The 27,413-nt window shown below is 26.1% G+C and overlaps 6 protein-coding genes and 1 long non-coding RNA gene across 8 annotated transcripts; 5 read left to right on the top strand and 2 right to left on the bottom strand.

The window, feature by feature from the left end:
* Positions 1 to 5: 5 nt before the first annotated feature.
* Positions 6 to 6,533, top strand: LOC127284472 (uncharacterized). Its single transcript, XM_051309915.1, has 6 exons — positions 6 to 211; positions 358 to 564; positions 703 to 1,215; positions 1,339 to 1,650; positions 1,717 to 1,868; positions 6,395 to 6,533. The coding sequence occupies exons 1-6, from the start codon at positions 131 to 133 to the stop codon at positions 6,396 to 6,398; spliced, it is 1,269 nt and encodes a 422-aa protein (XP_051165872.1). The 5' UTR covers positions 6 to 130; the 3' UTR covers positions 6,399 to 6,533.
* Positions 2,283 to 5,060, bottom strand: LOC127284475 (uncharacterized). The gene is made up of 3 exons (XR_007843486.1): positions 4,894 to 5,060; positions 3,567 to 3,626; positions 2,283 to 2,609 (listed from the first exon to the last, which is right to left on the bottom strand). It is a non-coding gene; the product is annotated as an uncharacterized LOC127284475 (long non-coding RNA).
* Positions 6,363 to 8,606, bottom strand: LOC127284474 (uncharacterized). Its single transcript, XM_051309917.1, has 8 exons — positions 8,371 to 8,606; positions 8,168 to 8,224; positions 7,844 to 7,897; positions 7,675 to 7,725; positions 7,406 to 7,510; positions 7,276 to 7,323; positions 7,095 to 7,136; positions 6,363 to 6,583 (listed from the first exon to the last, which is right to left on the bottom strand). Exons 1-8 carry the CDS (start codon positions 8,402 to 8,404, stop codon positions 6,555 to 6,557), a joined length of 420 nt encoding a protein of 139 aa, XP_051165874.1. The 5' UTR covers positions 8,405 to 8,606; the 3' UTR covers positions 6,363 to 6,554.
* Positions 8,607 to 9,615: 1,009 nt separating this feature from the next.
* On the top strand, positions 9,616 to 12,785 carry LOC127284476 (WD repeat-containing protein 43). Its single transcript, XM_051309918.1, has 6 exons — positions 9,616 to 9,844; positions 10,346 to 10,843; positions 10,937 to 11,387; positions 11,521 to 11,830; positions 11,924 to 12,171; positions 12,268 to 12,785. The coding sequence occupies exons 1-6, from the start codon at positions 9,650 to 9,652 to the stop codon at positions 12,408 to 12,410; spliced, it is 1,845 nt and encodes a 614-aa protein (XP_051165875.1). The 5' UTR covers positions 9,616 to 9,649; the 3' UTR covers positions 12,411 to 12,785.
* Positions 12,786 to 14,860: 2,075 nt separating this feature from the next.
* LOC127284491 (arylphorin subunit alpha-like) lies at positions 14,861 to 18,095 on the top strand. Of its 2 annotated transcripts, none has more exons than XM_051309936.1 (6): positions 14,861 to 15,152; positions 15,320 to 15,650; positions 15,726 to 16,159; positions 16,230 to 16,546; positions 16,833 to 17,191; positions 17,288 to 18,095. In XM_051309936.1, exons 1-6 carry the CDS (start codon positions 14,928 to 14,930, stop codon positions 17,683 to 17,685), a joined length of 2,064 nt encoding a protein of 687 aa, XP_051165893.1. In that variant the 5' UTR covers positions 14,861 to 14,927; the 3' UTR covers positions 17,686 to 18,095. The 2 variants fall into 2 exon arrangements, with proteins under 2 accessions (XP_051165893.1, XP_051165894.1); XM_051309937.1 differs by having other exon boundaries at positions 15,320 to 15,647.
* A 2,198-nt stretch (positions 18,096 to 20,293) lies between these two features.
* On the top strand, positions 20,294 to 22,783 carry LOC127284484 (arylphorin subunit alpha-like). Its single transcript, XM_051309928.1, has 5 exons — positions 20,294 to 20,537; positions 20,616 to 21,368; positions 21,441 to 21,763; positions 21,836 to 22,188; positions 22,266 to 22,783. Exons 1-5 carry the CDS (start codon positions 20,310 to 20,312, stop codon positions 22,673 to 22,675), a joined length of 2,067 nt encoding a protein of 688 aa, XP_051165885.1. The 5' UTR covers positions 20,294 to 20,309; the 3' UTR covers positions 22,676 to 22,783.
* A 639-nt stretch (positions 22,784 to 23,422) lies between these two features.
* Positions 23,423 to 26,375, top strand: LOC127284485 (arylphorin subunit alpha-like). The gene is made up of 6 exons (XM_051309929.1): positions 23,423 to 23,710; positions 24,009 to 24,339; positions 24,429 to 24,832; positions 24,901 to 25,226; positions 25,314 to 25,666; positions 25,754 to 26,375. Exons 1-6 carry the CDS (start codon positions 23,483 to 23,485, stop codon positions 26,140 to 26,142), a joined length of 2,031 nt encoding a protein of 676 aa, XP_051165886.1. The 5' UTR covers positions 23,423 to 23,482; the 3' UTR covers positions 26,143 to 26,375.
* The last annotated feature ends 1,038 nt before the right edge of the window (positions 26,376 to 27,413 follow it).

Genomic DNA, 27,413 nt, shown 5'->3' on the forward strand with positions numbered 1-27,413 from the left:
GGAAGAATTCAAAGTGGGTCAATTGTTTCCGAACTCTGAACTCCAAAACACGACAGAGAAAGTGTCAAAAAATTAATTTTCAAGTTTTATTTAAGCAAACAATTGTATTCAGAGAAATTATTATTTAAAAATGCCTCGAACTTGTTGTATTTGTGGATGTGTTACCAGCACAGAAAATCAACGTCGACTTTTTAAATTTCCAAACGATGAGGTAAGTTAAAAAATTCAGAGGTTAGATTAAAAATTTTGTTATTTTTATTGTAAACTAAAATTTTATAAACTGATTCTATAATATAATCTTCTAATTATTGTATTTAATTATTATATTTTTCTTCAATTTTTTTTATAATATCGCAGGAAACTAGAAATAAATGGTGGAATGCTATTGGAAATCACTTAAGAAAAGGAAAATGTAATCGAAGTAATTTATTTGTTTGTAATCAACATTTTGCAGAAAATTGTTTTCAACGTGAAGTAATTGAAGTATTAAGAGATGGATGTGAAGTAAGTTTGCCAAGAAAATGTGTCACTTTAAAAAAGGACAGTGTTCCGTCAATTTTTGAGGTGAGTGTTTACATATCTTCTATATATCGTCCAAAAATTATAACTGATTTTTTTTATGTGTAATATTTTCCAAAAGCAATTTTTCTGTATTAAATTTTGATATTATTATATATTATTAATTATTTATTGTTATATAAGAATGTTGGCAAATCAAACACGGAGAACAATGGAGAAAGTGCTCTTAATAATTTGGATCAAATTGCAACTATTGACATTAAACAGGAACCTACAGAAGAATTACTTGATATTGAAACTCATATTAAAATTGAAGATGTGAAAACTAACGAAGATGAAGAGACTAATTCATCAGGTACCATGGATTCACAATCAGCGCGTTGTCTTTATCATAAACGAGAATTATCTCCCACTTCGCAGAGAAGAGTAAATATTGCGAAACACGTTATGGGTCTTCAAGTATCGACACCAATTAAACAACCAATAAATACGTCGAAAATAATTTGCTTGGATCCAAATTTTAAACCATATACAAAATTAGATTTACTAAGTGATTGGAATTCAAGAGCTATTGATACTTTTCCCAAATATTGGGGAATGACTGAAGTAGACGATGGTATATTTTTTGGATATGTTGGAGATGTTCCTTATGAAGTTACAAGGGGAATATTAGTTAAAAATGATATGTCTGTCGAAGTAAGATTTAAATTATTATTACGATTATCCGAAAGATTAATGTAATTATTTTTTTTAATATTAATAGAAAACAAAACAAGAATGTTTTATTTTCTTTTCTTATAAAAATAATTCAATTTTAAGGTAAGAGCACGTAATCGTGTGTCAAAATTCCCAGTGATTGATAATGTTACATCTATAGAAATTTTACGCTCTGCGATGATACAAGTTGTGTGTTTAAAATTGTGCGATATGGCTGGACAAGAGGAATGTGAAAATCGTTTTTTTCTCCCTATTCCAAAGTCAAAGAGTAATAAATGTAAAGACTGTCAAATTCATAGTAGACGGGAAAAACATAATGTTAATCGTATGGAAAATCGTTTTAAAATCAAAGAAAGTCAAGCAATTACCACTAATACAGATCTAAAACAAAAATTAAGTCAATCTACAAAGACAGTGAGTATCAAAAATTTGATTTGATTTTTAATATAGTATTTTTTTTAAATATATAAAATTTTACAGATTGAGTCTATGCGAAAATGCATTTATAATTTAATTATACCTTCATTGCTAAATGAAGAATCAATGGAGGATGCAATAAAATATCTACCAGAAGAAATGCAAAATGATATTAAAACTAATTATATACGTAAAATAATTAAACTCGATAGTACGTAAGTGTTAAAAAAAATTTTTTTTATAAAAATTTAAAAAGCTTAAATATATATTTACTTCTCGAAAATTAAAGTACTACTTTTATCATTTTCCATTTTATGAAATTTTGAAAAGTAGAAATTTTACGAGAAATGTAAATATGTAGATATTTTGAAAAATAAAGAAAAATGTAAAAATTGTTATTTTTTCTTATCACTTAAGAAAATTAATAACATTTTTATTTTATTAATAATCAATATGAAAATTAAAAAAACGAATTAATAATAAAATAAATAATTAATTAATTAACGTATTATGTTAATTAATTAATTATTATTATTATAAATATGTTTATTATACGTTTAAATTGTTTATAAAAAATAAGTATAATAAATAAGTGAAATAGTAAGGTAAATAATTAAAAAAACGTAATATTTAATTTCTAATTAATTTATTACATTCTTGTGATTTCTAATTCGCCTATAATAAGATATTTAATAACAAAAAATTATAAGGCAGAATTATTGAATGGAAATAATATATATGTATTATATTGAAACAGAAAGAAAATTATTTCAAAAAAAGAAAATTTTACATTTTAGTATCATTTAAATATATCTGAATGAAATAAAAATGAATTTTGGAAAAAAAAATAATTTTTTTTTTCAATGAAAGTGACATATTTTCTATTTTAAATTATTAACATTCGCAAGATCCTTGTTTGCATGTGCATTGTCCTCCACTTTTGCATTGGCATTTTTCTGTAATAAAAAATATCGATAAGTTAATTACGATACAAAAATATAAAAGTATTTCTTTTTTAATTAAAAATTTTGTCAACAATAAAATATAATAATTTAACTAATATAGGCTAATTATTACTACATTATTTAATTTATTATAAATAATATTTATTTAATAATAAACAAAATAATAAACTATAGTATTTAGATATTTAGAAAGTAAGAAAATTTGTCGTTTTATGTGAAAACTGACTTTTGAAGCAAAGTGTAATTTCAAGAAATAATAATTGTCTTTTTAACTTTTTACCATCGAAAGATTCTATAAAAGCTTCTATGTATATATATATATATATATTCATGCTATGTATATGCAGAGAAATTATAACAACTTTGAATAATCGTATAGTGCGAGACGGGCGTTGACCGTGTGATGAGAAAAAAAAAATTTGCGCAGTGGTTCTCTAGAAGATTGTAAAATCATTTCACGAGAATTTCTATAAAATCATAATATTTACCTGCTATTGTCTCTCTCTATAGATATATATTTATTAAATAATCAATTGTAATGTTGTTTCACTCATTTTAAGAGAAAGAGATAATTTAATTTTAAACGTAAACTATTTTTCTTCAAAAACAAACGACAATGAAACTTGATAGCTGATGTTTACTAATTATGCTCATTATAATCAATTATTATTTTTTCTTTTAATAACAAATTGATTTTACAAAATTAAGCTTAAAAAAATCGCGAGGCAATGGCGGTTTAATTTTTAATTGAATAAACAAAAATTATATTCGATTTTTAGTAAAAAAAAAATCTTTTTTAATGTTTTAACTGTAATTTTTTAACAACAAATTTTCCTACTTTTTAATTTTCATAAAAATGATAAAAAAGATAACTTTCGTCACTATTTAACAAATTCCAGAAATTATTTATGTTTCAGGAAGTTGTTAAATTTATTGTTTTCTTATTACCTCCTTTTCCGGAGTCACAGCATTTGCAGTTATCGCCGCATTTGCAACCATCGCATTTGTCTGTGAAAGAGGCAAAAAAAAAAAATTATTAAATGAAAGAAAAATTGGTGAAACTAAAAATTAAAATAATTAAAATAATAAGAATAATATTTTGCAAAATTGAAAAGTAAAATGAACAAAAATTGAAAAATAAAAAAATATATGAAAAAACGAATTTTAATAAAAATTTATTGATTTTCAATTATTAAATTCCACGTATATTCAACTTTGCATTTAATGAAATGAATGATCCATGGAATTGCAAGACAGGTTTGAAAAAGAAATAAAAAAGAAAAGGAAAATATGTGAAGAATTTCTTTAAGGCTTGATCTTCCTTGAAAATTTTCTATATAAGGAATATACTTATATTACTGAGAAGTCATCCGATAAAATGAGAACCCTTTCAAGAAGGGAAAAACAAGAGCAAAAGATAATTAAATTTTTCTCGTCTACTTGCAAATTACAGAATATTATTATGAATATAACTGTATATTTAACTGATCATTCCAAAAGAATATAGTTTCATAAATATAATGAAAATTTAAATTAATTAATTAATTAAACGAAGATAAATAATTTTTATCAATTAATTAATTAATAATAAATATTAATTATTTATTAATTCTACACTATTATGTTTCAAAAAGAATTTTGATTTATTTTCATTATAATAATAAAAGGAAGAAATATATTATATTTCATTTGATGATTCATGAAAAACGTTTCTGATTACGAACAATTATATGGATCATTCTCATCAGTCGCGTAATATTATGCAACATCTTGACATAATTTTAAATTAAAAAAGGATTTATTTCATTAAGAAATATTGTATTCTACTTCCATTATAATATAGATATCAATATTTAAAATTGAATAATGAAACTAATTTTTAAAAATAGTTTTTTCATTCTTTCACAGAGGCGCTTCAATCAAAAATTTGAATCTCTCAAATATATAAAAAAAATCCAATTTATCACAAATAAAATCGAAAAGCAGATTAGAAAAAAATTTACGCGATTAAATAAATATTAATTAAACAAAATTACAGTAAAATAAGAATAAAAATTAGTATACATTGTGAATTGTAAAATTTGATTATTTTATGAAAATTAATTAAAAAACAAAATTTCTCTCTAATTTAACAAAAACCTGTTTCTAGGATACCAAACAAATTTGTTTTTTAACTCGTTCAATTTTACAAACAATTAGAAAATACAAAAAAATCAAGTAAATATTTTTTAAATAAATTAAAAATTGAATAATGATAATAAAAAAATTTACTTACCTTTGCATTTGGAATCACCGCAAGGAGAAGGCATCTTGATTGATTAAAAATGAATTATTTTCACTCTTGTTTATTACAAATTGTTCACACAAGCTTCTTGTTCGTAAATTGAAGATTGCTCTGAATTTATATTGATCTCCCCCTACTTTTTACCGATTTGAGCGACTCATGTCGTGTGCAACCGGCAACTTAAGTGCCATGCGCAACCAGCCTATCACATCACCGCGGGTTTGAATCGTTCCACAAAATCAGTACCGTAACCAATTTCAAAAAATTTCAATTTCATTTTTCTATTCACTTTTATAATTACACAGGATCAATTTCTCAAGGACAAAAAAAAACGTTCAACTGACAAAAACATTTTCTAATTTATATAAATAAAAAATGTTTTCTACTTCTCAAGAATCATTTATACCTGAAATTATTATTAAAAATTCTTTTTTAAATCTAATCTAAAATTATTTTTCTTCTAATTATGTTATTTTTTTAATTTATTTTTTATTTTATCAATGATTCAGAAAAAGCGGGAATTGTAGGGGAATTTTTTTTCGATACGAGAAATGTACGGGAATTTTATTTTATGTCTTCGCTTCACACCCTGTAGGTATTTAGCTAGCTATTTATTTATTTAATAAATGAAAAATATTTTCTTTAATTTTTTATATTCAAGTAAAAATTAATAATAAATAAATAGATAAAAAAGTAGATAATTTTATTTAAAAAAAAAAAAACGAGCAAATTATGCCTTGTTAGGAAAATTAAAATTCTAGTCAAAAATTATTTATAAAATTTACAAATTACTAAACAAAAAGAAAAAACAAAATGTAACCGGTAATCAAGAATAATGACAGGTCAAGCTAACAATTTTCACATTTCGTGCTCTGATTATTGCTAATTCTAACATTAATCACGTAATTTTAAATAGTAATTGTAACGAAAATTTGATAATGAATACAAAACATGAATAGAAAATTCTTTAATCAATGTCTCTAAAAGATAGTTATTCATATAGCTATACATTATTTATATACAATGTGAAAGTTTATTACTATTAATACAAATATTTGAAAAAATTTTAATAAATAGAAAATCATTAAATTGATTTTAAAACAAAATTTCAAATTTTTATAAAGTGTGAAAAAAAAGTTTTCTATTTACACTTTTTCTTTTACTTTTTTTAACTCTCGACAATAATGGAAAGCAAAAAAAAAAAACATTTTCCATTTTCAATTATTGTGATTCGCAGAAGTTTTTTTCTACAATGAAAATAATCTTTTCTCACAATATATAATAAGAGTAGAAAGTATAAGAAAAGTTTTAAAGAAATAAAATTTTTTTTTTTCTGTTCAACAATAGTAAAATAATAGTTAACCAATAATAATTTTTTTCTACTATTAGTAAAATATATATTTAATATATACTAATATTAATTAATTTTAATATTCTTAGGTAAATAATTGACAATGAAATTTATCGTCTTTAATTGTTTTTATTTTTTCAGATAAAAGTTACAAAAAATACAAAAAACACCAATAACTCCTTTTATATTGAGAATAAATGAATTTTACAAAGCATTATTTGAGGAGATAATATTCAGAATTTCCTTATCGTATTGATTTGTTAATTGAATTCAATTGTTCCACTTTATTGATAATGTATTTTCAGCCTTTTATAACACAGCATATTTCGCCTGTAAAAAAATACATTATATATAAAGAAAAAACACATGTAAAAATATATAAAAAATATATAATAATTATACAAATTTAATTTCTAATGACTCTTTTTTCATATATATTGAAAATCATGATTACTTAATTTTCTAGTGGAACTAACTTTTGACAATTACACGGTTAATGGATTATAAGAAAAATAATAACAAAAAAAAAGTATTTCGGTCATTAACAATTCTTGTGTTCCGGTAAATAACGTTGACATTGCACTAAATGCATGCTCCAAATATTCGTGACAAATCATTAAATCTCTTGCTTCTACTCACTTGACTAGAAACTGTATTTCTGTATTTTAATTTCATTACTTTTTTTGTAATCTTACATTAGTGGTTTCTTTTTTATTGAAAAAAAGATCTCACTATTTTCAAGCCTTAATTTCAAAAAAAAAAAAAAAAAACCATATATTTTTTTTATCTCTTGAAAAAAATATTTAAAAAAGTTGGAAATAAATTAAACAATTTTTCTCACCTCCACATTTAATTACACAGTATTTCCCTCCGGTACAAGGTTCTAATTGACAAAATAAATTTTATTATTACATAATTATTTAATTTAAAAAAAAATAATAATTTCACTTAAGTGCCGAATATTCTATATTTTTAATTTAATTTCTATTTATATAAATTAAAATCGATCAACAAAAACATACCTCTCAAGCAACAAGTGAGAACACTTTTTTTCTTTTCTGATTTATCTTCTATAAATAAAATTTCTCAATATAATTAAAGATTCTAATATTAATTAATTTAGAAAAAAATAATGAAAAATTATTATAATACCTTCGCAATATGTAACTTTACAATAATTGCCAATATCATCTATGGACTTTTCAACAGTAATTGAGCAACATCCACAATGAATTTCACATTTAGTGCCATTTTTTCCTATAAAAGAAAAAAATTTTTTATAAATATTTTTAAAAACATTTTTTATTTTTAAAATTAAAATTTAATTTAAAACAAGAAACATTATTTGAAAAATCAATATATAAAAATAATTATTTTTTTTTATTAAATTATGATAAAATTTTTCTAGCTACATTGCTTACCTTTACATTTAATCGTACTTCCTGTACCTTTGGTGCAACAATCAGCTGCATCTGTAAAAATTAAAATAAAATTAATAATTACGAATACAAGAAAAAATTATTATTGATCAATATATTTTTTTTTATATTTAAAAATGCAATTAATATAATTAAAAAAAATGACACTCACTTTTACAATTAATTACGCAAGTTGCACCATTCTCATCATAACCCTGGGCCTTATCTGATAAACAAGTTTTAAATAATAATTAATAAAACTATTTCCTTAAAAACAAAAATACAATATTTAATAAATATAACAAATATTGAATTCCAATTACACTTTTTATTAATTAATTAAATATTACTAATTATAGAAAAAAAAAATTATTATTAAAAAAATAATAAAAAAAATTAAAACTTTAAAGAAATGAAAGAAAAATATTTTTAAAAAATTAATCATATAAATAATTAAAAATGTTAAAAATAAAATTTTCTTTAATAAAAAATCTACCTCCCCAAACAATTGAACAACATTCTCCAGTTCCTGTGCAGCAAACTTGGTTTTTTTCTAAAAGAATATCAGTGTAACTTAATTATTGTTTATTTAAATACTACTAAATAATAATTAATTATTATAAATTATAATTATATTATTAATTAATATTAAAATAAAATTTTAAAAATAATTAAAAATATTATATTTTAAATACTTACTACTGTGGCTTCTCTCGCAACAAGGATTAGACATGTTGAATTTTTTTTTTTTTTGTCACTAATTTGCACTGATTATAAAGATTGAAAATCGCGACTGATGACCATCGTTCATCAGCTATCAATATTTATTCAAGTCTCATCTGCTTGATGTGTACACAAAAAACGTACCGAGTGCAACATAAATGCACACTGACCACATCCTCTAAGGTGTAAATAATCACATAACATATGCATCCATGTAATAATTATTTTATAACAGTAGCGTATTCATAATTAATATAATTTTTTTTTAAAGATTAAAAAGAATCTTTTGAAATTTCAAATAATATAATTAAAAATCCATTATTCAATGAATTTATTATAGTTTTATTTTATTTATTTTATATTTATTATATAGAAATAAAAAATAAATAATAATAATAAATTTATTAAATAATTTTCCAATAATCTATAATTTTTTAAAATATTTTTAAAAATATTTTTTAAAAACAATTTAAAAAATAATATATAACAAATAATAAATAATCAAAATAAAATTCTGTATATTAAAAATATGATTTTTCATAAAAAAAATTTGTTTATTTAATTTCCTATTTATCAAGACAATTATTTATGTAATTTTGTACTTGGAAAATTTTTTTCTAATTTGAGAATATAAAAATTTGAATGCTAAATATTAGTAGCAGGGTGATTTTATAACAAATTACGAACCTGAGTAAAAAACAATTGCGCACAGCTCGTTTTTACCATTGATGATAATTGATAACAAAAAGTGACGTACATTAACAATATATAGACAAATTGCACACGGTACTTGAAATTAACATACAACAAAAAAAGTAGGAGTAACAAGACATTCAGTTAGTTCCCAGCATCCTTATTCTGATATAAAATTCGATTTAATCTTTTTTAATGTTTAATAATAATAAATTGTTTTTAAATAATTAATCACGGAATAAATTTACTTTCTTAAATTCTCATTCTAAAAAGGTATTATAGTTTTCTGCACTAATTAAATTTTATTAATTTTAATCAACCTAAACTCCTTAGATTTAATTTAAATTAATCATTTAATTTTTCTTATTTTTAATTAGCTAATTTCAAATATATTAATATATCATTCTCTAATGTCTATTAAAAAAATTAAATTCATTCAAATTTCGCGCCATTCCCACCATTGGAGTTTGCACATACACATTGTTACATTATGTTACACGATTTACGAAAATTACATCAAACTACACAACCCTGGGAATGAAGACAATCAACGTTTGCAAAGATGGCGAATCCGGGTTGTTCCGCGTTTTCTAATGACGGTCAATATTTAGCAAATTGCGGTATTGATGGTAAATTAAAAATTTGGGAGACTGCAACAAATCGTCTTAAAATAGATTATGTCCCTAATTATCATTTAAAATCACCATGCAGTGTAATAAAATGGATAACTGTGAGCCTACAATCGTCCAATACAACGGTAACCATGTGCTTTTTATTTTTCTCTAAATTTCAATTTTGCCTGATAGTTCATCATTATCATGATAAATAATTATAATTATAAAATGTTAACACGACACATTATTTTCTCGTCTTTTATTATAATGGGTTTTATTAATTTTTTTAACACATTTGCATTATTGTGAATCAAGTGAAAAGTGAGGTTAGGTAACTGTAATGCGTTTTAGAAAATTTCAAAAAATTGAGTAATATTTTTGTACTTGTTTTTTTTTTGAATTTATTATAAATATATTATTTACTTATTTTGTTTATTTAAATTTTTTAGATTTTAAAATAATAAAACATTTTCAAAATGCGTTTTATTAATTTTTTAAATAATCTATCATTTAGTGCAATAAATAAATAATTGTTTAAAGTCCTTGATTGACTTATTAAATTTCGATTTAAGAAATAAATATTGTATTTAAAGTATAGTTATAAAAAGTAATTTTAAATAAATAAAATTTTTGCAAATATTTAGCAGTCACCATGGAGAAAGCGAAAGAGGAAATCAATGGAAGACGAGATAAATCAAAAGGAAGTTATTGCAATGGGATCGACAAGTGGCCATATAACAATATTTGACATAGCATCATCAACAGTCAGTAATCAATTACAAAATGGACATACAACGTCAATTTCAGCAATTGCTTGGGAAGCGTCAACGGGTCTTTTTACAGCAGCTGAGGATCATCAAATTATTCATTGGAATATTCAAGAAAATGGTATCAAATGTAAATGGAAATCAGGTAAAGGAAAAGTAACAGCAATTGCAGTTGTTCCCGATGGAAATTCTCTTCTCACCGCAGAGAGATTAATCACATGGTGGGATCTTAAAACAAAAAATATAATAGGAACATTCACTGGTCATGTTAATCAAATTAATTCCTTGAATATCGTCAAAATAGACGACGATACTAATTATCTTATTAGTGGTGCTACTGGAGACTCCTATCTCAGTGTTTGGTCTCTCAATGAAGTGAGTTTTCACCTATTGCTGATAAATAAAATTTTGTATAACAATATTTTTCAAAAAAAAATTTTTTAAAAATGTAAATAAAAATTATTGCAGGCGAAAAAGGGAAAAACATCGGCAGCAACATTTACGATGCAGGACGAAGCAATGTCAATTTCAGTGAGAGTAATGGATGATTCTCAAGTGATGGTCCTCGCGGTAACAAGAAGCGGTCAAGCTCATCTTTATAAATATCAACCAAATGGAACAACACCGAAACCCATTAAACCCTCGTTAAATATTTTCGTTACATCTGACTCGAGTCAAAAAGAACAAAATATGCAACAAATTCCCATTTTAAAAGGACAATTAACAGAAGATACAAAATGTCTTTTGGCGTATGGTTCATTTTTAAATATCAATTTTGAAAAAGTAGTGCCCGATTTTTCAGAAAAAGTCATGTATTTAGAGAGGATTGACTACAAAAAACAAAGAGAAAAGAAAGATGAGGCCGTTTCAAAAGTTAAAGCTACGGATACTGAAGGCGAAGTGCAATATCTTGTGCCAGGTATTACTTTATTAATTGAAAAAAATACACTCTAATTGTGTTTCTCACATTTTTTTGTTTTGTAAATTTTTATTTTATTTATAATAGTTTTGTTCATTGTTGAGAAAAATTAATTTTTTGAATTTTTAAACAGGAGCAACAGGTAGTGCGCAAAAAAGATCGGGACGTTCTGGAGCGGGCTCACAGATACCATTGAAAAATCGATTGGAAAATCTCAGTTTGAATACTGAGGCGAGTACGCCCGGAAAAACACCAACTAAAGGTGACAATATGGTTCAGCTACTTATGCAAGGTTTACAAAGTAAAGAGAGAGATATTTTAAATAATGTTCTCTTCACTAAGAAAGAAAGTGTAATTAAAAATACTGTTGCCAAATTGCCAGTTCAGGCAATTATTCCCTTACTCAAGGAATTAACAGTCATGTTACAAGGAAAAACATACTCGTAAGTGTTTTTTTAAAACAAAATTATTACTTATTAATTATTATAAAGTTTAGCTATAAAATGGTGTTTTAATGAATATTTTCAAATTTCCAGGAGTAAAATTGCGGTTACGTGGTTGAAAGCTTTAATAGCAACTCACGCCGCACAACTTTTATCGCATCCAGATGTTGGAGAAGAATTAAGTCCTATTTTAGGTATTGTAGATGCTAAATTAACACTTTTAACCGAATTGTCGAGGTTAAGAGGACGTGTTTCTCTAATAACGGGACAAATTGCGAACATCAATGAAAAAGAAGAGAGGGACCCTACAGAAGAAAGTCTTCTCGTCTATCAAGATCGAGGTAATTAATTTTTTCAGTTTAAACAAATTAAAAAATTATATATAACTATTAACGTAAAGCGAATTATAACTAATTGAATATTTTTTATATTTACAGATTCGTCAGACGAAAGTACAGACATGAACGAAGTTGAATTAGAGAGTGTTTCAGATGAAAATTGGGAGGAAATATCGGATCAAGAACAACAAGACGAAATTGAAAATTGTAAATCAGATGACGACGCTTCAATTTGTAGTTAAAATATATATATAAAAAAAAAGAAAAATATCAATTTAAAAAGTAAGATTTTTTCAGCTACTTGTAAATAATAATACAAGTCAAGAAAAGCTTGAATTTCATAAAACACTCGATTTTATTAAAACTCAAACAATACGTGTCTTCCAGTAATTTTTCTGGTAACTTAAAACTGAAAATAATCTTAATAATTCAAAAATCTTTTTTGAATAACTATATTATTTTTTTTAATTCCATCTGTGAAATATAAAATAAAAATTCGTGCCTACATTGATCTTTCTGTAAAAAAAAATACCTCTCTGTACATTGAATGGTCTCAAAGTCGATTTTTAAGATTGTAAACTTTTCTTACTTGAATACATTACGTTTAAAACAGAAAATTTCTATTTTATTAGAACCTTTTGTATCGTTAACACAAGAATTAGAATAAAATTACTTTAAATTATAAAAATATTTCAATAAAAATTATATTCAACTTGCAATCTTTCTGATTTCTGAAGATACATAATGCTAAAGGTCAATTTTATCTTATTTCACAAAAAATGAGAATACTCTCTGAAATTGAAAATATTTTTCAACAAATTTTTTAACAAAAAAACAAATATGATAAAAAAATATTTTTAAATTATAGTTATTGTCCTATAAATAGTTTGATCTAAATTTAAGTGAATAATTTAATTTTATTTGCTTTTTTTGTTTTTATTTCTTACTTCAGTAATTATTTTTAGCAATTAAATCAAAATTCAGATTCATAAGTTTTTTTAAAAAAGGAAGATACTTCTACTGAAACTTATCAAGTAAAAAATGTACAATTAATAATAATTGTAGACAAACTGTTTAAAAAAATGTCCTTAAATTTGAAAATTCGAAACTATAAATTAAATGCGAATTTTAATTTGTAAATAATTAAATAATTGAAAACGAAAAATAGAAGAAGTAAATTCATATCAAAATGAACGAAAGCTAATTCGTTTAGATTCGAAAAATGTTTGTTAATTATAATATTTTCTAAATTAAATTTAAAAAAAGGAGCTTATCAAGAAAGCACGACACACCTCGAAAATAATCATATTTTTTCTAAAGAGATGCTTACTCTGTTGCATATCTCTATTTTCTTTAATGCTACATACTAATTAGATAGCGGTAATTAACAGTTAATTATCTTAACTGTAAGAAACAGCTCAGCAATAATAAAGCTAATCGCAAATTATAATGTACGATTAGTTTTATGGAAAAAGACAAAAATTTAATTTTAATACAATGCCAATTAGGAATTTACTATTATTAATGCTAATAATTACATATAGAAAAAATTTTTTTTAATAAAAATTAATCATTTTTTTATAAATTAGAAAGCAATATGATATTTAAGGGCGATTTTCGAATATTTTTGCAATTATTTGACAAAGAAAGAATTCAGAAAATGGAGTTTGTTTTAATATTTTGATAAGCAATTATTAAAGAAAATGATTAATTAATAAATAATTTATTTATTAATTTATTAATCTATAATTATTGAAAAAAATAATTGATTCTACATTCTTGGTTACCGCAGAATGGTTCAAATAATTAATTTTCTGTTCATAATTTTAATTAACTTGTAATTTACAAAAGATAAAAAATCATTTTAGCCTATTACAAATAATAAATTAACTTTTGACGAAAAATATTTAGTTATGTAACATTGGATAAAAATCAAAAATGTTCATTAATATGTATGCCTACAATTAATTTTTAAACAGTGTAATTTTTTACAAATTTAAAATTAATAATTTTGAGAATTAATTCAAATGTACAAAACGAAATTATCAACATAGTTTATCAAAAAATAAAATTTATTTTCAAAATACTTAATAATTATTATTGATATATAGTTTATTTTTATTATAATTATGAAATTATAAATTAATTATAAATATTAATAAAATTAATGTTTGAATAATTAGCCATAATTTATGTTATTTTAAAATATTTTTAACTCTCAAGTGACAGAAAATTTTATATAATTCAAACAACAAATTTTATTATTTCTTCGTCTTTTGTTTTTTAAAAAAACGTTCTCTTAATAAAAAATTCTTTTCTCTTTAGTACAGTGCAAAAAAAAAAAAAATGCCAATTAATTGGAAATCACAGTCAAGAAAAGCAATAATGAACAGAAAATTTCTAATTTGAATTATTCTGTGGAACATACCAAACATCCTCTCTTACAGGAATATGCAATTTATGAACAAGGTGAACACTGTGTTTGGAAGAATTAATAATTTGGTATTAATTATTTTTTTGCATAAAATTGACATATGTGCTGCAGTATCGAGATTTTTTTTTTTTTTTTTGCACGGAGAGGTGGTGATTTGAAAATCAGGCAACTGCTGATTTTTTTAATCTACAACAGGTCACAGGTTAACGAGATTCGAGTGAAATTTGACGGTATAAAAGCCGTGATCAATGGTTCAAACAGCATCTTCCTGCCAACCGCTGGCAGAAGTGTAACTATTTACCAAAGGGTGCATAGTTCAACCAAAATGTTGCGGCTTTCATTGGTATTGGTACTTTCGGCTGTATGCCTTTCCCAAGGCTACCAAGGCTACAAAAATGTTCGCACCGCGGACATGGACTTCCTTCATAAGCAGAAGAAACTCTTCGAACTTATGTTCTACGTTGATCAACAAGCTTTAACTGATGCCGAATACTTTGAAATTGGTCGCAACTATGACATCGGAAGCAACATGGAATACTACACTGACAAGGTAAATTATAACAATTTTTTTTCTTCAAAAATCTACATCCATTGATGAATTAATAATTTAAGAAACTTAAATCTGTTAATAATGAATTTTTTATGAACAAAACAGTTGAAAATCTTTAGAAGCCCTAGAACAATGTTCATTTGGAAATATTTTATTCTCTTTTACAGACTGTTGTACAAGACTTTCTGTACCGATACAAGGAGAAGAAATTCGAACGCGGAGTTTTGTTCTCATACTACAACATTGAAATGATGGAGGACATGATGTCACTTTATCGTCTCTTCTACACCGCCAAGGACTTCCAAACCTTCTACAAGACCGCATGTTGGGCACGTCTTTATGTCAACAAATACATGTTCGTCAATGCATACTACACTGCCGTCATCTACAGAAGTGATTGCCGATATGTTCGTCTTCCAGCTCCTTATGAAGTCTTCCCATACCTCTACTTCGACTCCAGAATCATCCAAGAGGCACAGAAAGTCAAAATGAGCCGTGGTACTATTTATTTTCCCAAACCAAATCCAATTTTCCAAAAACAAAAAAATTAACATCTATAAAAATTAATTCCAGGCGGAAACTACAAGAACTACGACATTGGAATGAAACGTGGCTCATCTGATACATACATGATCTACTCCAACTACACCGGATCTTGCAAAGAATGCTACTATCCAGAATACAGAATGTCCTACTTCTTCGATGATATCGGTCTTAACAGTTATTACTATTATTTCCGTATGGTCTTCCCATTCTGGGTCAACACTAAATACTATGAAGTCCCCAAACAATTCCGTGGTGAATTCTACTACTTCTTCCACAAACAACTCATGGCTCGTTATTACTTGGAACGTCTCTCCAACGACTTAGGAAGAATGAAGCCATTCGACTGGTACAAGGGTAAATTCCCAGGTTTCTACTCCAACTTGATGTATCCCAACGGTGTTGCTGTTCCCAAACGTGACGAATGGTACAACGTCCCACCATACAAACTAGACTACTTGAAGGTATAATTCTCATCAACAAATACCAAAAAATTGTCAATTATTTACTATATTAACTATTTCTCTTTTCTAGCAAATCGACTTGAAAGAAAACCGCATCTATGAAGCTATCGACTATGGATTCGTTGTTGACGAGACTGGCAAACAATACAACATCTACACCCCAGAGGGTTTGAACATCCTTGGAAACATGATTGAAGGAAACTTTGATTCATTCAACTACAAATATTACGGATCATACGAATACTTGATCAGAAACTTGTTCGACTACAACACCAAATACACTTGCAAACGTGACTATATCCCAAGCTCCCTCATGACATTCAGTACCAGCATGAGAGATCCAATGTTCTACAAACTCTACGACAGAATCCTCTACTTCTTCCAACGGTAAGAATTTTTCTGATTCTGAAAATACATTCCGCATATCGGCGTATAAAAATCTCCCGAGATAAAAATGGGGTATCAAAAGTTATACCAGTTTGTCTAGCCATGAAACGAAGAAATTGAACACGTTCAAATATCAGTTACTAGGTAGCTTTGATAAGGTTTTCACAATACAGAGACAAATTCAATTATTGGCCTAACAAGAGCAAAGTATTTCGGAAACATTTTGCATTTCTAGTAACAATTACATTTCAAAATTTAATTCTACTTTTTCAAATCTGTTAAACAGCTACAAGGAGAACTTGAAACACTACTCCTACAATGAATTGTACTATCCTGGTGTCAAGATTGAGAGCTTCCACGTTGACAAACTAACCACTTTCTTCGATTATTACGATGCCACCATAAATAATGCCGTTGCTGTTGAGAACTTCAAAGAAGGATATGCCATCAACATGAAGGCCAGACAACTCCGTCTTAACTACAAACCATTCACCTACCGTTTCGGAATCAACAGCGACAAAGACACCAAAGTGATGGTCAAGATCTTCCTTGGACCAGCTTACTTCAGCGAGAAATACGACGAATACACCTACTTCCGAAGAAATTACATGAACTTCTTCGAACTCGACAGATTCGAATACCACCGTAAGTATTACTTCCAAAACATCTTCTAACAATTTTCTGAACTCCAAACAATTTCTCAGATCTTTTCTAACAATTTCCTGATCTTTTCCTTTTTAGTCAAGACCGGAATGAACAACGTTGAACGCAAGAGCACCGAATCCACCTTCACTGCTGACGACTACACAAGCTTCGAGACCTACTACAGAAAAATTGTCAAGGCCGCCGAAGGCAATGAACCATTCACCTACAGCGAGAAATTATTCGGATTCCCAGACCGTCTTCTCTTGCCAAAGGGTAAGAGGGAGGGTATGCCATACAGACTCTTCTGCTACGTCTATCCATTCGAGGAAGGCAAAGAATACGAATTCCCCATCTTCGGCAAATTCTACTACGATGGCAAGGCATTTGGTTATCCATTGGACAGACCAGTGAAACCATGGTTCTTCTCCATGCCAAACGCTTACTTCAAGGACGTCATGATCTACCACTCGAAAGAGATGAGCGAATACTATTAACTTTTTCAGACCTGACGAAAGAAATAGGTCCCAATGAAATAGAATCTCCAGCACATCATCAATCAATACTTTCTTTTGCAATTATTTCATTGTTACCAATCATTATTTTCACTAATTTGAAAATAAAATTATTATTTTCAAACATCCAGTAGAAAAGTGTAATAGTTTTAAATTATGTAAAATAATATAGGAAAAAATATTAAAGTGTAGAGTCAATAGATAAATAGGAGATTCAATGGTCTTGGTTGACTTGTTTCATGACTGACAATCATGGACTGAAATTGTTAAGTTAAGCAAATGGCTCATCGACTTAAAAAAAAGAGCTTTTCACTTGGTTTATGAACCAGTGTTAAGATTGTTATGTAAAAATAGTGAATTTTCACTAATAAATAAATTTTTGAACTAATTTACATTATTCTATTATTAATTCACCTTCCTCAACAAAAACTGATATCAATTATTTATTAAATAATTAATATTGATAATTAATAATTAATAAATATTCATTAATTCATAAAAATCGTAATAATTACTAATTATTACAATTATTATTATCACTATTTATTAGCGATTGATTTAAAAAAAATAATTTATAAAAATTTTAATTATTTATTTATTAAAAAAAATAATATTAAAAATCTATTATAATTAATGCAGTTAAAATAATATTTATGATAACAATAATAGTAAAAATAAGTATTACTTTCACTGTTACTAGTAAATATAATTAAAAAATTAAATTGTTATTAATTCTTCGTTTATTTTTGAGTTTAAAAATTAACTATAGCTAAATAGAAAAAAAATTACATTAATTTTTCAAAACCATAATTAAATAGATAAAAATTTTATTATTTAATAATTTATAAAGAATAAAATTATATTTAAAACAAAAATTTTTTAATTAAATTAATTAATAATTAAAATTTTTTATTTAAAAAACATAGATATTTTTTTTTATTACCAGAGAAATGTTTAAATTTGTTTTTATTTCTATTTTATATTTAATATTTTAGTTTTACAAATATTTAATTAAAAATTATATAAAATTAAAAAAAAAAAAATGAAATAAAATATATGCTTAATGTTAGAAAATAATGCTTAATGTTAGAAAAAATAAGAATTCATAATAAAAATAATTTTATAATTTAATTATTTTGTTAAACTTATCTACAATTTATGATTATTTATTTAATTTATTTATTTTATTATTATTATTATTAATTTAATTTATTTAAATTTATGATTATGATTGAAAGAACGGATAATTTGCATCAAAATTTGTTTTTTCTTCAATGTGATAAACAATTAATTTTCATCTACATTGTAATTCAATTATACGCCATATTGTGAATTAAATTAAATTACACTATAGTAAAAATAGCTTACTATCAACAAAAAAAAAAAAAAATTATTGATAAAATCAAGTTTGTTTTTGCTTGAAAAGAAAATATTTTTTAAAAATTCATCATAATCTAAAATACTTGATATTTTGGTAATTATATATACATATATGAATAATAATGCAAAGATAATAAACACTGACATATCAATATTATAAAGACAGTGCAAATAAACAATACTTTTTGTTAGAAATGTATAAAATTTTTTTTGAAAATTATTGCTTCATACAATAAAATGAAATACGAATATATCAAAATTAAATAAAAGAACTTTTGATGCAAAATTAATATATAATAAAACAATAAGAAACACTGCAATAAAATTATAATAAAGATATTGGAAAATTTTGACAAGACGATCCGGATTAAAGGGCAAACAATTATCAAATGCACACTTCAAAAATGAAGTTTCATCGATATTGAAGAATTATTATAATTACGAGTAAGGCTTGCGCAATTAAATCAATAAATATTATTATCTTCAAAAAGAAGACACCCGCTCAACATCATTATAATCACGAAAAAAAATAATAAAGGTTACTAAGAGTACGCCCTTATCAGACATGATTAGCAACATCATCAAGTGATATTGCCAAAAATCGAAGACAGATCTTCTTTATTTCTAATACCATTATAAACAAAAAACAAAGAATTGTTATGTTTCGATGATGACGATTTTGATTTTTCGCGGTAAAATTAATTGAAATGGATGAAAAACTGAACTCTCACAATTATTTTTTTCAATCACTAGATGTCTATTCTTCGGAATTAGTTTGATCGGAAAATTTAGGGTAGATAAAATTTGGTTAAGGAATCGGAAAAAAAGTTAGTCAAACTCCATATTTTAGAATCTTTAAATAAAATAACAATTTAGACTCTAAAAATGTCTTATATTATAAGTGTGAACAAATTAATTTTTAACATTTTCAATCATTGAAATATTGCATTTGCAATTATTTGTAATAATAAATAAATTTAATAATAATTTAAATCAAAAAAATGCCTTTTTCTATAGAAATCATACATTAAAATTTTTGAATAAAGATTTGCGAATCTGATGATGCAGTTGCATTAACAAGAATTGAATCATTAAACTTGCACAATAGGACCAGTAAAGATTATCTACAACGAAAACACCCAAAAGTCAAAGGTTCTCTAGATAAAATTTCGTATATATAAAGCACTACCGCATTTCACAAACTAGTCTTGAACTGAAATAGAACCATGGAAAGACAATTGATTGCTGCTTTTTTAGCAGCAATAATTTTAAGTTTACAAGTCGCGGCTTATACAGATAAAACCTTCACCGCTGACAACACATTTCTTCAAAAACAAAAGAATCTTTTTGAACTTTTCTGGCATGCAGATCAACCTACGATTTATCATCCAGAACTCTATCAAATTTCCAAATCATGGAATATAATCGACCATGTAGATGACTATACAAATAAGGTACAAATTGACCTCTAAATTTTTTTAAAAAAATTACCACAAGAACAAAACAAAGTAACAAATCTATTATTATTTCAGGAAGTTGTTCATGAATTTTTAAGATTATGGAAGTTGGGTATGACACCTCGAGGAGAAGTATTTTCACCTTGGTATCCTGATATTCAAAAAGAAATAGTTGCACTTTATGACTTATTCTTTTTCGCAAAGGACTATGACACTTTCTACAATACGGCTGTTTGGGCAAGATTTAACGTTAACGAACATATGTTTAATTACATGTTGGCTCTGGCGATTATCCATCGTCCCGACACAAAACACATTCGTTTACCTAATCTTTATGAAATTATACCACACTATTTCTTCAATGAAGATGTCATCGAACGAGCTCAACGTATCAAAATGGGTGATGTAACAGCAGCCAAGAAGGCAGTAACTGGAAATGAGCCCTACATTCTCCAAGCAAATTATTCCGGCTGGTATTTAGCACATGATCATGATACAGAGTGGAAATTAAACTATTTCACAGAAGATGTTGGCATGAACACTTACTACTTCTATCAAAATGCAATGTTCCCTTACTGGTTGAGCAGTGAAAAATACAATTTATTGAAAGGTGTTCGAGGACAAATGTACTATTTCAGTCACAAGCATCTGTTGGCTCGTTACTATCTTGAAAGACTCTCTAACGATTTGGGTGAATTAGAATGGCTCGATTGGGATAAACCCATTGTTACCGGTTACTATCCAACATTGGTTCATCCAACAGGTCTTCCATTCCCACAAAGGCCCACATGGTCCTATGTTCCAGTTCATAAATACGAACAAGTCGAGGTTAGTTACACTAATACTTAAATGACAAATTTTTAAAAATCAAACAGTTTGTAAAATATTTCTAATATTTAGAGAATCCATCATCTTGAATCGAGAATAATGATGTCAATTGACAATGGAAGAATAGAAAAGCATGATAACAAACCTTACGAACTTTATGAAAACACATTGGAAGACATGAATCACTTAGGAAACATCATTCAAGGAAATAGAGATTCCCTCTGCCGTAGGTACTACGATTCAGTTGACAAATATGCAAGAAATATTCTTGGATTTGGCCACGAGAGATCAACTAAATATCAACCAATTGTCGGTTCCCTTGACATGAGTCTCACTAGCATGAGAGATCCAGGATTCTACCGAATGTACAAAAAGATTCTCAATTTCTTTATTAGGTTTGTGATATTCCATATAAATATTTCATATTCCATGTTTTTCGAAACAATTCGATAACTATCGCATTTCAGATACAAGAGCAATTTGCCAACGTACACACACGAGGAATTAGTCTTTCCTGGAGTGAAAATTGAATCTGTAGCAGTTGATAAGTTAGTCACTTACTTTGACAACTTTGAATCAATGATAAATAATGCAGTTGCTGTCAAGAGTCATAAAGAGGCACAATCCATTGTCATCAAAGCTCGTCAACAGCGTCTTAATCATAAACCCTTCACTTATCATTTAACAGTTAACAGCGATAAGGCAACCAAGGCTTGGATACACATCTACCTTGGACCTAAATACGATGTTCATGGACACGAAATTGAAATGATCGATAATTGGATGAATTTCTTCGAAATGGACTACTGGGTAGCAGACCGTAAGTATAATACTAATTCCATATGGATAGTGGATTAAATAATAATTTTAAAACTATATTTATAAATTTATCTTCAGTGAAATCTGGAATGAACAAAATTGAGCGTAGCAGTCATGAATCAATATTTGTTGTTCCTGACACATCATCAAGCATTGATTTCTATAAAATGATCACCAAGGCTCTTGAAGGAGGAGAGAGCTACAAGTATTCTGGCCAGATGTATGGAATTCCAGATCGTATGATGTTGCCAAAGGGTAAACCCGAAGGAATGCCACTTAAATTGTTCGTATATGTCAGTCCCTATGTAGAAGAGCAGACAATGACTGTGGAATTCCCTGTATTTGGAACAAAACATTTTGAGAAGAAACCTATTGGATTCCCCTTGGATAGGTCAATGTATCACTATCATAAGACTGTACCCAATATGTATTGGAAGGACGTTACTATTTTTCACAAGAACGTTGAAGAGCTTAACGTAACAGTTTGAAATTAGAATATATATTTAAATTAGACAGTATTGTCTCAACGCTGTACAGATTTTCACGTTATATAAGAATTTTTTTTTTCATTAATAAATAGAAATTTATTTTGTCAAGTTTTAAGGAAATTTTATTATCCAACTATATGGCTGTATAGTTTAGTGGATAGAATCACTATATTTATTAGCTTTAATAATTAATTATTTCATGCTAGATGCATTTTGGTTAAAAAATTGCTAGTTATTTTAACAAGAAGAAATAGTTAATAACACTACCCAGTTCTAGTTGAATAATTCTGGTTAATTACTGATAAGATCAACTAGAATATAAATAACCAAACAATTTAGAAAAATTCTGAAGAATTTCTAGTTAAATTAATCAGAAATGTAACCAGATTTTTTAATAAGTAGTACTAATGATATATTTAAAATTTTATTATATGGTTATACTAACCAGAATTCTAGTTATTCTAAGCAGACATTTTTTTCAGTGTAATGAATCACATTAATCATTGAAATTAGTGGCTACAGATTGCGACTATTACTCAAAATAATTTTCAAAATGATTTGAATATAATATAAGTATAACATCCTGGTGAAGATAATATAATTTTTTTTTTACTAACCTATGATCGTCAAAGGACAAAAAAATTTATCAGTTGCATGAACAAGAAGTGAATCACCAAACTTGCGCAATAGGACCAAAAGATTATCTACCACAAAAATATACAAGGGTCAAAGGTTCTCTACATAAAACTTCGTATATATAAAGCACTACCGCCTTTCACAAACTAGTCTTTGAATTGAAATAGAACCATGGAAAGACAATTGATTGCTGCTTTTTTGGCAGCAATAATTTTAAATTTACAAGTTGCGGCCTACACAGAACCAATATTACAAGCTGATAAAGATTTTGCACAAAAACAAAAAGAACTCTATCATCTTTTTTGGCATCTAGATCAACCTACAATTCATTCTCCAGAATTGTATGAAATTGCTAAGTCATGGAATATTGCCGATCACATTGACGATTATACAGACAAGGTATTTATTTAAAATCAATTTGTTGAGAGATTTTAATGAAATTTTGTCACGTTTCTTATGCTTTAATTAAAGTCTTTCTTGTAAATTTCTGAGTTTTATATTTTTGTTTGTAATTAACAAAAGATATTCCATACTTTAAAATATAAATTAAGCTTTTTTTAAAAATAGTTAATCTGTAAGAGATTTTTGAAAATATCTAAATTTGTAATTTAATAAAGTTCTGTGGATATTTCTGAAAAAAATATTATATATCAATTTTGAAGCTGTGAACTCTTATCTGTAACGCTTATCATTTTAGGAAGTGGCAAACAAATTCTTGGGACTTTGGAAGAATGGAATGTTACCACGTGGGATGTTATTCCACGTTTATTCTAATCTCCAGACACAAATGATTAGCCTTTTTGATTTGTTATACTTTGCAAAGGACTATGAAACTTTTTATAAAACTGCAGTTTGGGCTCGATTTAACGTTAACGAACAAATGTATCAGTATTGTCTATTTTTAGCTATTCTCCATCGATCAGATACAAAACACATCAATTTACCATATCTTTACGAACTAACACCCCATTATTTTTTCAATGATGATGTCATATTTAAGGCCCAACGCATTCAAATGGGAGACGTTGGTGAGAATTAATTTTAAATTACAATTTCGAGATAAAATTCTTTATACATTTCTTTATAATATATTTTTTTAATATTGGATTTTAATTAGAAAATGAGAACAAAAATTCCTATACGATAAATGCAAACTACACTGGATGGTACATAACCCAAAAGCATGATATGGAATGGAAATTAAATCATTTTACGGAAGACATTGGAATGAATACATTCTATGCTTATATTACTGCTATTTTTCCTGGTTGGATGGAGAGTGAAAAATACAAATTGATGAAAGACGTTCGTGGAGAATCGTATTATTTTTTGCATAAGCAAATTCTAGCACGCTATTATATGGAGAGATTATCACATGACTTGGGCCAAGTGGAATATATTGACTGGGATAAACCAATTGTTACTGGTTACTATCCAAGTATGATACATCCTACAGGACTTCCTTTCCCTCAAAGACCATCTTGGTCGGATGTTCCACTTTATAAATATAAAAACGTCGAGGTTAGTACAAATAGTAACTATACTGTTATCAATAATGAATACTATTATAAATATTTTACAATATTCAGAGAATCAACAACATAGAATCTCGCATAAGCATAGCGATCGACAGCGGAAAAGTAATGACACAAGACAAAAGTAATTATTACGAATTCTACAAAGATTACATGAAAGACATGAATTACTTGGGAAATATGATTCAAGGAAATATGGATTCATCCTTTTTAAGATTCTACGATTCACTGGATGGACTTTCAAGAAATATTCTTGGATATGGACAAAATCCGTCATCAAAATATCAAGGAATTCTTAGTGTCCTGGATATGAGTGTCACTAATATGAGAGATCCAGGATTTTATCGGATGTACAAGAAGATTGTTGATTTCTTTTTAAAGTAAGTGTTTGTTTTCAATAAATGTAAACTTTATTCTATTCTATTGATTGATAATAATTTTTAAATCTGTGAATAATCTTCTTTCAGATATAAATCAAATCTTCCACTATATACTCAAGAGGAATTAGAATTTCCTGGAGTGAAAATTGATTCAGTTGTTGTTGATAAATTAGTCACATATTTTGATATATTTGAATCAATTATAAATAATGGTGTTGCTATTCGTAATGAAAAGGAAGCAAAATCAGTTTTAATTAAAGCTCGTCAGCAACGACTTAATCACAAACCTTATACTTATAATATAACAATAAACAGTGAAAAAGATACAAAGGGTTGGATACGAATTTTCCTTGGACCAAAGTATGATGTTCATGGACATGAAATTGATATGATAGACAATTGGATGAATTTCTTTGAAATGGACAAATGGGTTGTTGATTGTAAGTCAAATTTTTTTGTAGATATTAAGAAATAATTAATTTCTTTAATGAAATAAATAATAAATGTCATCATTTTTCAAATTGCAGTAAAATCAGGGACAAATGAAATTAAACGAAGTAGTCATGAATCATTCTACGTAACTCCTGATGGAATACCAACTACTGAATTTCTTAAAAAGGTTCAACATACCATTGACACAGGAGAGGGATACAAATATTCATCTCAAATGTACGGATTTCCTGATCGTATGATGCTACCAAAAGGAAAATCAGAGGGAATGATTTTCAAACTTTTTGTTTATATTAGCCCCTATAATGAATATATGTCGGCGGACGTAGATATTCCTGTTTATGGCAAAAAACATTTTGAATTTAAACCTATGGGTTTCCCCATGGATAGACCAATGTATTATTATGATAATACTATGCCTAATATGTATTGGAAGGATGTTCCTATCTTTCATAAAAAGGTTTAAAATTCAAAAGTGATTCAATTTGTAAATTAATTTTACTAACATAACATTGAATGTGTGTATATTTTAAAGAGTATTATTATAAATACAACAGATTTTTAGATTTATAAACGTGGCTATAGTATTCGTAAATTTAATTGTCTTTTACTTCAAAGAGAGATTAATTAATTGCTTACAAACTCATTTTATCTATATCTAATGTCATTTTTAAAAATAAACAAAAAGTATACTGAAAATGATGTCTCATCTATGAATATTTATCCCTTATTTGATGATTATTTTCCGAATGAAAAAAAAACTTTATAATAATTACTGTATTTTCTTTATGTAATATTCAGATCTGAATTTCAAAAAAATCAAAAAAAAAATTTGTAATCAATTTTATAACAAATTTTTAAATAAAATTACTTTTTCTCAACTAACACGATATTTCAATATAAGTTACAACGATAACAAACATGAAAATGCGAAATTTTATCTTTTTAAACATTTTTAAGACTCATAAATGCCTCTAAAGAGGATATTGACCTATGATGTTATTTACTTTAATGAATTTCATTTATCATAACATTATAGCATTATAATAACAGAAAATTCGTTGACAGATAACAAATGGTTAAAGTTCAAATCATAATTCGCTTTTCTAATAAAATTGTTTCTATAAACTGTCATTTTTACAACGAAATAGATAGAAATAAATCCTTGTTCTTAACAATTTACGATGTCAATTAATTTTATCATGAACAAATAAATGACTATATAGGTAATTCATCATTTTCTCCATAATTAATAGAGAATTAAAAAAAAATTAATTTTAAAAATTTTATTTAAATATATTTCAAAATTTTTTAATTCTTTAATATTAACTATTTAATTTTTTATATTTTAAATGTTTTCAAATTCTAGAAAAACATACAAAAATTATGTTTTTAATTTTTAAATTATTATTTTTTGACAATATATGATATCGAGTCAAATTAATCAACTTATCCTTGACTTTTCTTTCGCTTGTTGTTATTGAAAACAACATGATTGTACACACAAATAGTATTAATTTATCTAATTAAACATATGCCTTGTCCATTCATCAAGATCACCAGCACAAAATATTCATTTAATTCATCCATCAGGAATATGAATTTAATATTTATTTTTAACATTTATTTCATTAAAGAAATCAAAAACTGATTTGTATTTATCACTCAATTAAAAACGCCGATTTACCATAATCTTTAAATACGAAAAATACCACAATTATAATACTTTTATTAAGA

The sequence above is a fragment of the Leptopilina boulardi genome, unplaced genomic scaffold (assembly GCF_019393585.1).
Source record: "Leptopilina boulardi isolate dan_hultmark-lab unplaced genomic scaffold, ZJU_Lbou_2.1 LbouV2_325, whole genome shotgun sequence".
Classification (NCBI taxonomy): Eukaryota; Metazoa; Arthropoda; class Insecta; order Hymenoptera; family Figitidae; genus Leptopilina; species Leptopilina boulardi.